At 44.4% G+C, this 12751-nt stretch overlaps 1 protein-coding gene across 3 annotated transcripts in view; it reads right to left on the bottom strand.

Moving 5' to 3' along the window:
* Window positions 1–5615: 5615 nt before the first annotated feature.
* The window catches only part of CHN1 (chimerin 1), a 93422-nt gene continuing 86286 nt past the window's right edge, over window positions 5616–12751 (bottom strand). For all 3 annotated transcript variants that reach the window (XM_053982512.1, XM_053982513.1, XM_053982514.1), the window contains 5 exons: window positions 10763–10936; window positions 9975–10052; window positions 8689–8826; window positions 7648–7753; window positions 5616–6543 (listed from right to left, as the gene is read on the bottom strand). In XM_053982512.1, the coding sequence (XP_053838487.1) occupies window positions 6372–6543; window positions 7648–7753; window positions 8689–8826; window positions 9975–10052; window positions 10763–10936 (668 nt within the window). In that variant the 3' untranslated portion in view covers window positions 5616–6371. The remainder of the gene's footprint in view (window positions 6544–7647; window positions 7754–8688; window positions 8827–9974; window positions 10053–10762; window positions 10937–12751) is intronic.

Genomic DNA, 12751 nt, shown 5'->3' with positions numbered 1-12751 from the left:
TCTTCCCCTTCTTCTCTTTCTGTGCCCCCTGCACTTGCAGGTCACTGGTGATGTACTGGGCTGGGTACTGGGAAGGCTGCTGTGCTGGCTGCTGGCTCTGCAGGAAGGTTGTGACAGCAGCAAGAGCCTCACCCTTCACTAACACTATTAGCAAACTGACAATAGCTTAGGTGTGAGGCTAAACCTGACATCAGAGCTGCAGGTCAAAAAGGGAACATCAGTGGGGCTTTTCCTCCCACCAGTGCAAGAGAGGGAGAATGTCAGATTCCTCCTAATGCAGGGGGAGGTTTCCAAACCAAGGATGGACACAGACCACTGAACAAGCCAGTCCCCACTTTCCATGGCAGTACCTGTGACTCCTCCTTTAGCTTCCTCCACTGCCAATATCCTCACCAGTCAATGCCAAGCTGCTTCTTTGCTGCAGCTTCAGCCCAACTCTTCTTGATTTAGGCTACAGAGAGAGAACTTCAAAGTAAGCTGTGGGCAGTCCACCATTCTTCCTTCAATGAGGGGGCATGAAGGAGCTGTAGAGACTCAGCATTGCACTGTATTTGAAATGATTGAGAAGAGTGAGCATTTGGATTGCTGGGGTTTGGGATTTTTTTGAACACAATTTAAACCCAAGGTGCCCAGTGTATTGTAACACATTTGGAAATGATGCCTTTTCTCCAAATGGCAAGAAGTACTTTCAGGAGAAGCTTACAGTTTGCCATGAGGAAGGGATTTGCAAATGTCAATGCAACTGACCTTGCAGCAGCTTGCAGCAGATATTCCACCTCCTCCACATCTATTTCATGATTGGCCTCTGCCTACATTAAATAGAAGTACTCAGCTAAACTTCAAACCTCCCTTTTTGTGAGGTATCTTGTCCTGCACCACACTGGTGGTGTCTTAATTCACCTTGCAGCAGTGAATTCCAGCAGTTTAGTGGATGTCATATGAGCATATGAGAGTTGTTGCATGGTATAAACAATATATGTCCAGCATCATGATGCTGGAAGACATGAAAGGGGATAAAATAGCAGATAAAAAATTAGAAGAATCTCTCACCTTCCCTTTTTGAGGACAGAGTAGGTGCTGGATTTGAGCAGTGAGCAACAGCATGGAGCTGTGTTAAGTTCTTTTGAGTTTAGTAAGTGATCCTTCAAGCAAGCTTTAGGATACACTACCTTATGGATATTAATCTACAGAATGAATAATTTTAATAGTATGTACAATCCTATTTGTATTAGTGACAGAGTTAGTAATAAGTCATAAAAAAAGAGGCAAAGAGAGAAAGCTTAGCATTCAATCTCTAGGCTTGGTAACAAGAAAGAAGAATTACAGGCAAAATAACGCTTGAAAATAAATCCTGGTTGGGTGCCAAATATATATTTCAAAATAATGCCTAATTGCCTCAGGAAATACATTAATCAAAGGCTCCCAGAGGCCTAAGAACCATTTGCTCCAATTGACCAAGGCAGAGTGCTGATAAACACCTGAGTAATGTAAGGAGCTATACATGTCCTTGAGACAAAATAGATGAGAAATACAAACGGACATCTAAATAAAAGCTCTTAAACAAGTTCCTTGAGCAGCTTACTGACATCACTCTTGGGAGAGATCAAAGAAAAATGTTACTCTGACCACAAAACCAGCAACAGACATTTGATAATCACTGAATCATGCTGTCCAAATTAAGATTTAGAAAAGGCATCATATCTGTGGTGTGGCCCAGATCATGGAGAGAGACAGTCAGGCCAGTATGAAGAAATGATCAGATTATGCAAGGGCTCTGGTGAGGAGCATAACTCCACATGTCCATGACTAAGGCAGGGGAAGAATGTGCTGAAAAGCTGAAGAAGAGCTGGACCCCCCAATGCACAGGTAAAGCTTTCTCCTCTCAGTGCATCAGCCTGGGGTCCTTGGAGTCAGCTGGAGGCAGAGCTCAGGGCACCAAGCAGTGCTGCAGGGGGGGACCCTGGGGAAGTTTGCTGGGGGGCAGTGGCAGTGCCACCCCAGCCCCTCTCACCCCTCTGTCAGGCACAGGGCCCCTGCCCTTGGCTTGCAGCCCTGCCAGCATGTGGCCAGAGCACCAGGCTCTCATCTTGCCTTACCTGGTTTGCTCAGCAATCCCTTTGATGCACACACACCTCCTGCCCTCCTCTCCACATATTACATAAGCTTCCTAGGGCTGAGGTGTAGTTGCTAAGCAGTAATTTTGCACGACTAAAAAAGAAACCCATGATTGCTAGGTTCACTAAATGTTTTTTCCCCAACTGCAATATAATTATAGCTATAATAAAAACATTGCAGAACATTCATCAGCATGCAAAAATTAGGTCATGAACAAAGTGAGTACATCATATATGTCTTTTAGAAGCCTTTTTTCCTTCCTTTGCCATTGGAGGGGGGAGGACCAGGAAAGTTTGTTATTGTATCAAATCATAAACAGCAGGTTTTTCCATCCTGTCAGCTGTCCTGACATTAGCAGTAGCTCATGCTCTTGTTTCAGAAGGCAGCTTGCTTCCCTCATCACAGAGCTCTCCTAAGGCCTTGCCAGAGGTTCTCTGCCCACAGCCTCTGCACACAGTGTTTTCCCTGAGCTCTGCAGTCTGAAATGGGGATGCCCACACATCCCTCCAGTGGGGAGCTGTAGTTTAGTCCCTTTTCCCCATCTTTTTCTGTGTCCAACTCCCTTTGATAAGGTGCTGCCAGAGAGCTGGCTGCAGTGTCGCTGCCGAGCCGTCCACATGTGCCCCCCAGCACTGAGACAACAGGGCCAGCTGAACCAGAGACAGCACTTACTCCTCATGGGAATCAATTCCTTCAGACAACAAATCAGCTTGGTGATAGCCCTTGCTTCTCATAGGCCTAGATTATTTATTCTATTGCCACCTAACTAATGCAAATATTAAAAATACCCTTTTCTGTGTTTAATTAAAAAATCGAATAAATGGAACTCAAATCATACAATTTGCTTGTCTGCCCGTGCAAAGCATCTTCCTGGTTAGCAAAAAGAAATATCAAATTCACTGCAAAGACAACATTTTTTACTGCACTACCTGTTTAAAAGATTACCACTCAGGAAAGGTCAGAGTTTCATTAAAATAGTAACAAAAACAAGATTAAAATGGAGGCTTTTGCCTACACACTTAATAAAAAATTGCAATTAGAGAATAAAGGAAAGTCACTGCATACAGATTCCTGGGATTCCAAGAGAGCACTTCATTGTCTCTTGGGGTCCTCCATCCAACATTCCTGACCCTAACACAACACATGACCCACATACTCAAATCCAGGAGATGTGCACTCTGTAGGGGCAGCTCTGTTCCACGTGGGCTGAGCAGGGTGGTTGGCAGACAGTGTCAGCCTTAAGTAGTTGAATATTGATATTATCTGGTGTTAAACACATTCTGCAGCTATATTATCCCTTGGCATGCAGATTCCTTCACAGCCCATCAGAAAGTGAGACTTGGGGAGGGCAGAGGGTGTTGATGCCAGCAGGGCCTGGCTGCCTGACCCCGGGCTCCTGTGCTGCAGCTGCTGTCACCACTCACAGGGGCAGCAGGGAAAAGCCGCGTTTCTTGACATGGATTTTTGGAGAGTGATTCTATTTACTTTGGGGGGGGGGGGGGTGTAGGGTCTTTGCTTGCTCTGTCTTTAGGGTTTTTTTGTGTATTATGTTTGGGGTTTTTGTTTGTTTTTTCTTTCAGCAGTGGCTCCCCATTTAGGCTTTCCTCCTTTCCTGCAGAAACTTCCATTATTATAATCACTTGTTAAACTGTGCTTGAGAGGGGGCATCTCCTGCAGGAGGCTGGTGCTCACTAGTAGCTAACAAACCTTGTGCACTGACCATCCCCAGAGCAAATCTAGGCTTGCTATTTTCGGCAGTCTTTTCTCTCACTGACCCACCTGTCGGTGGCCACCTCTGCTTCCAAATGCAGCGGAAAGCACCTGGAGGGGAGCAGCTGTGTCAGCAGCACCCGCCTGCTGTTGCACCGAGATGGAGAAGCTGGATATTTCACACCAGAAGAAAAGGTAATTATTCTAATTGCTGCCATTCACTACGTGCTTCCTGCTACACGCTTTAGAAAGGGGAACTCCAACTACCTAGCTCGGTTTACTTGCACAGCACAGGGGAACAAGAGCTGCCTTTTGCTCAGCTAAGCCGAGGGCTCCTGTGGCTCCCGAAGGACACGGAGTGCCAGCACCACAGCCAGCGCTGCTGAACACAGCCCTGCCCTGTGCCAGCTCCTGCTGGGGGCTTTGGCAAGAGGATGCTGCTGCCACGGCTGGCTGTGACTGCACTGGCACTCAGGGCAAGCAGAGAACGGGCACTGCAAACACTGCGGTGCAACCCCTCCCCAGCATTGCCTGGAAAAACTTCCCTTCTCCTGATCACAGAGCCGAGCACATCTGAGCACTGCCACAGCCAGGGGCTGAGAGCTGAGTGCAGGACACTGCACAGGGCCAGCCAGAGCCACTGCAAGGGATGCCCAGGGGAAGGTAGATGTGATGCATGGCCTGAGGAGCCATCCAAAACACAGGGCCGAGTGAGGAAATGCATCACAGAGTGCCAGGGCAGCAGTGGGCAATAGTGCATATTTAGCAATTGGCTTGGGGCAAGGTAGTGGTGAACATGTGTGGCTGCTGGAGTGCAAGGCAGATGTGACTGAGCAGCATATGGGCCACTCCTTTTGGGCTGGGGGAGGTAAGGCTATGGTCAGAGACACTGAGTTTTCCATCTGTTGCAGCTCATTGCCATAAATAAAGTGATAATGTGCACTAATTAGAACAAGAATTGTAACAGCAAGCCACTTTCAATACTACAGATGATTGAAAAAACCTCAAACTAAACCATACTTTAGAGTCCCTCAAAACTTCCCCCATTCTGCCTCCCTAGCAGCCCCCAGCCCAGAGCAGCATTCCCCACATGTTTACAGTGCACATCCCCAGCTTCACCTTTTCCTTCCTGGAATCCTTCAATCCCCAGTTCAGGAGAGCTGCAGAAGGGCCATCTTCCACCATCTCACCTCTCCTCTCAGCCAGACATGCAAGGCAGGGTGAGATGCAGTGAGGCACCTTATTGCTGGTGCTGGTTCTGATCACTAGGGGATTATTCCTCCTTGTTCTCCTCCTGCTCCAGGAGGTGTTTGCAGGGCTGACCAAAGTGCTTGCACCAGAGCTGAACCTTTGAAGTGCAAAGGAAATGTCCTAGGATGTGTCTGCATGTGAAATTTGGTGGTGTATCCATCTACTGTGGGTAGCTACAGTTGTGTAATTGTAAACAGCCATTCCAGATCACATAGAGGCAATTATAACAATAGATATATTTTATGAAGTAGTAGATTCCTTGACAAAAATTTTCTTGGTTTATTTAAGAGTTCTGAAGCCTTCTTGAGAGGCATCTTGGGATAAGGAAGAAAGGAGTTTTCAGAGTAGATAGGAATTTGTGAGAACCTTAGCAACATGTCAGGATCCAAAATATTTAGAATAGTCTTGTCAAAACTGGTAAAACTCTAATTAATTTCTTTAAGTCACAGGTTGTTTGGCATTAAAGTGCCAATGCAAGAAATGAAACAATCAGTATTTTTGAAATAAGTTCAGTAAGTAAAAAAACAAATAGCATAATGTTAGAGTTCTAAAAGCAAAATTTAATAAATTAATATATGCATGCCAGATAAAAATACAAAATTACAATTGAAATAGCAATAATAATAAAGGAACACTGTTCAGTATTGCAGATTTCACTGCAACCACCATAAACATCATGGAGAATTACTTAAAGTAACACTTAAAGTACAATTTTGTTTCTGTTAAAAACAAATTACTATATGATGAAAAAACGGAAAGAAACCCAAGAAGAAATCAGCCCCAAAAGTGGAAGAGAAGAATATGAAATGTCAATAAATGGCCAGAGGCTCCATTTCACGTAAGTCTGCCTTCTTTTTAGTATCAGAAACCAATTACATAGAACAAAAAAGCAAATTCACAACAGGTTTACACGGAGAAACATGCTGAATTACAATCACAAACTATCCAGAACAAAGATGCTGCACCAGTTCAGTTGTTTTCTTCATGGAATGAAGTCTCACCAGAACAGGGAGAACAGGGAGCAAATCATGCAATAGCTTTAGGCATTTTGTTTTTTATTTTAACATGATAAACACCCAGGATTACTAGTACTGGAAAGTATGTGTTAACCTTTTTCAACATCAGCTGAATGGCACTACAGAAACGACAAAGAGTTCCTTCATTTTTATCCTGAATACATCGAAAGCTCTAGCAAATATGGAATTCAGTGACAAGAGCCATTAAATTACTTTAAAATATTCCTTCATCCATAGAACACTGTTGCTTCCTTTTTTATTACAAAACCCCCAAAATATTCAAAATAAAATGTCTTCATTTTTTATAAGCATCTCCACCACAAGTCTCTGATAGCGGATGTCGTTCAGCGCAGCCATCGCGTCCAGCTCCGGCGCTCTCATAAGAGTTGGTCCAAAAACTATGCCCAGGTTTTCTGCACTCATCAGGTTTTCCTTTTCATGGAGCGTTACTCTGTAAAAAAAAACCCAGTGATTCTCACATTTCTTCTGTGCCAGACCATGCCTGCATATGCTTGAAAATCAGGGAAACTGGACAGAAATGCGTGCCTTTCCCCAAGGAGAGGCCACTGTTTCCAGCAGGTCACACATGGGAGTGTCAGGTGAAACACTTGGGAGTGAGTGAAAGAAAATGCTTTGTGGTGTTTGTGGTGAGTCAGTGTCTGTCCTCCTCAGAGCACACAGACCATGCTCACTTGCACTGCATGAACAACTCATTTGATATACAGAAACTACAGACTCAGGATTTTTCTTCTGTTTCTCCCTTTCTGCCCTAGTTTTTATCTGAAAACAGGTCAGACTGATGTAACTGAGTTGCTGTGTCTCCAGTCTGTAAGTATTCCAAATAAAGGAGCTGTGTCTGATTGCCTGAATTCAGCAGCAAGGCAATGGCCTGTTGAGCAGCACAGCTCCTTTTAACAAAGCATTAAACAGAAGTTTAAAAATAGTGAATTTTGTCACCTTTCTACCTAATCATTCACCTATACCAGAAATATGATGTGCAAAAGCAACTTGCTAGGTAGAGCAGCAACAGCTAATCTTGAATAGGGTGAGGAAAAATTAACTTCACATGTCACAAGCTGTAAGGTGGAATTTTTTGTTCCTATGTCTCTCATCCCTTTGTCCATTTTAAAACACCCATTAGAAATGTCACTGAAATAAAGGGACAACTCAGGCAGAAACTCAGTAGCTGAATTTTGCTTGAGGCACTCAGCAGAGTCAACACAGTCCTACTTGTAGAAGAACTACAAAATGAAAAAAGGCAGAAGAGACCTTAAAATAAAGTAGTTTTTCTATGGAAAGGCAATGATTCTTACATATTGACAGTAAGTTCATGTTACTTGAGAAACTAAAATGGACACCCTAACATGCCACCTTGGTTTTGCTTTGCAAGGGATAATCCCCTGTGTCTGAGTTTTGCTGTTGTGCACAGTACCACTCCTGCCACAGGCCCTTTCCAGGATTTGGAGGGCCTTGACCAGACTTTTCTGGAGGTGCTAACATGGATTTTTGCTAAAAATGAGTGTGGCTTAGAGTTCTTTGCAGCTATTCCACCCACCTCTTCAGATGTGCCATGAGATACCGTAACGTTTCACAGTGTGCAGGCGGCAGCAGCTTCAGCGCCTCATGGAGAATTTCCAGCTGTTCATCTGGATCCGTGGTTTCTGAAACACAGATGTTCAACTGTCACCACACAAACAGCCAGAATTCACACACAGAAAGGCAGCAACCTGGCCTGCACAGGAGACAGGGTCTCACAGCTCTGCTGGACTGTTCATGGAGGATTTGGACAAAGAAAACTCCCCAAAGCAAACTGCACTCCACTGAAAGATTCCCTGCAGCCTACTAAAAAAAAAAAATCCTCTGGCAATCTTGCTGACTGGACTGGTTTTGCACAAATAATCTACAGGTGTAACTCTGGGAGAGCAGAAGGTACTGGGAACTTTGCCATCAGTTCCTTTGGCTCTCTCCGTATGACTTGGAAAAAGCCTTCTGTGAAGGAGCTGTAAGGCCAGCATACTGTCCTTGTTTTCTACCCACGGCTACCTCACGCCTTTCCAGGTGTGGCTGGTGAGAACACATCACAGAAATGCTTCAGGCAGCCAGGATGTTTGGGAGAGATGTTCCAGATGGGCTTGCTGCTGTGCTTGTAGACACACTTTCTGCAAGGCCAGCCCCAAAGGTGGCTTTGGGAGAATGAGTGGTTATCAGCTTATGAAAACACTCAAAAAGAACAACTCCAGAAACAAACGACATCTCATTTCTAAACATTTCCATAAATCACCTTCTTTCTGGCACCCTAAAACCAATACACTTTAAATAATCACTGTCAAGTACCCAGGACTCATGCAAGACACACCAGTGATACAATCCATAATGTGTGATGAAAAGGAAACATTCCTGGTGACAAAGGCAAAGGAAAATGTAACCATGCTCAGGCAGCATCACGCAGTCAGGCTGTATTTAGTCCTGCAATCCTTACTAAATTGGGCATGCAGTGTAAGAGCTGATGGGACAGCTATAAAACAAATAGGACAGTCCTGCACAAAAAGTAGAAAAGGCTAAGAATGACAAGCAGACAAAAACGTGTTATACTTACTTGCAGACTCTATGAACTTTGGGTAGGCATCATATGTGATGAGTGGAATTGGCAAATCCCTGAAGTACAGTTTAAGTGCACCAGTGATAATATTGATATCTTCATACATATTCACAGAAATATCAGCTTTTTCCCCATCTGTGTGGAGAAGGCACTGATATTAAAGCCTTGGAAATGTAAACAGATGTACAGCAGCATTCAAAAGAAAAATAATAACTCACTTAAGCAAACATTACTGAAAAGGAAACAACTACAGATTTTGGCTGCTGTACATAAAACCATTACTGGACTGTGATGTTCATGGTTTCAGGGTGAAAACCTCAAGCATTTTATAAAGTAACACATTTTTCCTTTGTTTCAAATAATTACTAAAAAATACAGTCTGGGCTTTTTTTTTTTAAACTTGCCTGCCTCATCTTGCAGTAGCTGTCTTGTAATAAGGTGTGGACGTTTAGCTATTTCTGAACACACTGCATTGCAAAGCAACACATTCGTCAGCACTGAATGACAAACCAGGGAGTCGGGGAAAAAAAGTAAGAGGCAGAAAACCAGCTTTGTGCACAGCCCCCCTATTTTATAGGAAAAACATGTGATGACTATTTAACTACAATATACTACCTACTCCAAACTGCAGCGGACACACATCCAGAACTTGGCTTCTCCAGCACGTCCCCACCCTGCTAACACTGCAGATGTTGTCCGAATCGGTCCAGTCCTCCAGACAAACAGGAAAGAGAGTTTCCAGCACAGATTCTGGACTTGATTTCTACTGGGATAGAGGGACTGCAGCTGGAAAGCCTTTAATTTTCCCACTGTCTTTTCTCAGAGAGAAGAATTTGTTCTCAGTGACCTTTTAGTCTGTAATAATTCAAACTTTGTTTGCAGTATTGCATTCATCTTATTATTTTGGAGCTTTCATCCAGAAAGATGGATTTAAGTTGCACAGCTCTCTTAAGGCACTTCACCACTCACCCTCTATCCCTCCCCCACCCCTCCGAGCAGAGTTTGACTTGCAAACTAGGGCAGTAGTTCACAAAGCTTTGTCCTTCCTACACACATGGTTACTGGAGCACAGATACTGATGGAAGGAGAAAAGTAGATTTTTGTAATAAAGGCCAAAGTGAAGCTGATATGCTTTTCTGATGGGGCGTCTCCCCTCCTGCCAGCACAGCCGTCGGACTCCTTCAGACCACCGGTGCAGTGGCGCGTGAGACAGAGGCTCTGCAGAAAAGCTCTGTATATTTTATACATCAGCACCAAGTTCCAGCATGCAGGAAAGACTGTACCTCTGTCAAATGCCATTTTGACATCTTCAATAAGATCACTAAATCCTGAGACTCGGTACAGTCCTTCAGAATTAAGACCTGCAATGAACAATTTAACAAGGTTAAAATTAGTCCTGATTTTTACAGTTGCCTTCAACCTGGTTCTTCCCTTGGCAAGTTTTTCATTTAAGGTAGAAAAAGCAGACATGCTTTAAAAGCCTTATCAGGTTTTTCTTCCAGAATGAAACCTTATCCTGGGTTTTTAACCCTGACCATTGCAGTAGATGCCTTGTTCTATCAGCACTAAACTGTATTTACGAAAATTACTTCAGAGCTAAAGGAACGTATTAAACCAATTACAGCTCATTTAAAAATAACTCAGATTAACATGCTTGATGATCAGTCATTATTTCAGAATAAAAACAAGTACCCTAATTCTAGAAAAGGCTACTCAGTGTGGGCTAGGGAAACTAGCAAGAGTGAACACATTAATATAAAACCCCTTTGTTTTGCCACATTCATTTAATTTTTAAAATGAATATATATAGGAAAGATAGGCACTAATATGTAACTACAAAGCAGTAACTTCTCATTAAGCAATTTCTAGCAGAATCTATAAAAATTATAAATGGTATGAACCATGAAATAATGCAAAGTATAATATTAGCTGTGCAGGGTAATTGGCAGTCATAAAATGTTTTGTGCAAATCTGTTTTGAGCAATCATACATTCAGCAGAAACCCAGATGACCCAGATCAATCTAAATGGATTATCAGTAAAGCAACAAAAGTCCATTAACGATGCCTTACCTCTAGATTCAATTTCCCTAATGCACATATCTACCACCATTGGTCTCTTGGTGAAGTGTGCTTTTACTAGCGTGGTAAGGTCACAGCTGTACACTTTTTTGACATGCTTCAGGTCTGGCTTGCAGTCATTTGGGACCATCTTGGAACATTGCTTGTGCACATTTAAACCACAATCTGCAGGAAAAAATGAAAACATTATTAGGCTGGTGTTTGCTGAAAATGTATTCTGAGATCAGTGTGTGGAGTACAAATGGCTCTGGCAGATTCCAACCTCAACTCACAACAGTTACTTCTCTTCAGGGCCCTTAACCACAAAATACCTGAAGAAGGGACAGCCCTGAAGTCAGAAGGATTTCCTACCCAAGACATTTCTTCTGTTTCTAGGTGGTCTAACACAGAGTGACAAGCTTTCCATGTTTTTTCAAATCAGAAGCTAGGAGTCAATTATGTTCCCCATCACTATTACATACACTGCTGTCACAAGGAAGACTTTTCTCCCAAAGTTACTGGGGATTTCCTAACACTTCCATCTTCAATTTAGCCCTGGATCTGGCACTTCAGACATCTCCTAGGGAGATGAAGGTAGGGACTGGGTTACAAACAGGCCACAACCCCTCAGCAGTGAGCTGGCAAGGCAGTGCCAAAACCCGAGCCACTTCAGGGACAGGTGCGGCAGCCCTGCTCTGCCCGGAGGGGAGCTGATCCCGGCACTGACCCTGTGACTCTGCCCAGTGCCATCTCTCGTTCTGCCATGCAGACTGCCAGGTGCTTGTCAGGAAGCAGCCAAGCCCAGTGAGAACTGGCACCACATCCCACTGAGGGTGGCTGCCACGCTCTGATGTGCACTTGGGATGCACAGGGAGCCCTGTTCTGCAAGCATTCCTGCACCTTGCTGCCCTGCCACCCTGAGTGCCCTGCACTGCCACAGCACTAAGGGATGTAGGAGCTTGAAGGATCAATGCCTTAATGAAAATCTGTACTTTCTTCTCTCACTGCAGGACTGGGTATCTATCTACTGAGAATCCCTTCCTATTTTGTTCCTGCTGATTTTGCCAATACTTGTACTTCCATTAAAGCTCCAAGTTATTTGACTTAGTTCTTTCCAAAACAGTAAATCAGAATTCATCGCTAAGTTTAATTTCCACTAAGTCAGCTGCAGCCTGCTGCTAAAAGCATTTTGTTTACTTAAAAGCCTGTAAAACAACCAGATTTGTCACTTAGGATCCTCTGGTTGCAATTAAAGTTTGGCATGTCACCTTCAATCCATCAAAACTTGCTCAGATCCTGATCCAGATGAAATGGCTGATTAGAATTCTCTGGAGGTCGTTCTGTGCAGAAGTGACCTCTGTTCCCTGTGAGGAGCAGGGAACACACGGGCAGGGAGCTGTGGTGCCGAATTTCCCTCCTGGCTGCGGCTCTGGGCTGTGACCCCCATCGTGGGCAAAGCCCACCAGAAGCACTGTGCGCACACGGTGCCCGCCAGGGCCCAGCCTGGGGCTGCTCTGCCCCAGCTCTCCCCAGCAGCTGCCCGGGCACAGCCCAGACCCCACTGCTGCCCCTCCCCCATGGGGGAGTGTGCATTCTGCATCAGCGTTGGCAATGAGGGAACAGTGACTTGCTTTCACCTGAGCACTTATTTAAATCCCACATTTAGTCAAGCGCTCCAAGACCCCAAAGCGTCCCCCAAGTGGCCACATGCCCAGCATCTCCCTACCTGTAGTTTCTGAGCACAGAACAAAGGAACTCTGAGCCTGCCAGCCAGCACGGGCAAGGGGAGCTCCTCCTTTGCTGTAAATATCTGTGCCCTGTGCCACATTTTGCCTGAACTTTGACAAACCAGGTCTCTCTGTGCTTTAACTAGGGAACCCACATTCACTGGAACATGTGACCTGAGCCCTCTAGTGAGTCACTGCTCCAGCTGTGGCAAGGAGAAGCCGTTCTTGCCGCCTCTGGGTCTTGTAGAACCAAATCAATAAATGTTTGTAGAAA

This window comes from Vidua macroura, chromosome 7, assembly GCF_024509145.1.
Source record: "Vidua macroura isolate BioBank_ID:100142 chromosome 7, ASM2450914v1, whole genome shotgun sequence".
NCBI classification, from domain to species: domain Eukaryota; kingdom Metazoa; phylum Chordata; class Aves; order Passeriformes; family Viduidae; genus Vidua; species Vidua macroura.
The sequence above is the reverse complement of the archived record's forward strand: the minus strand, read 5'-3'. Positions and strand labels throughout refer to the sequence as shown.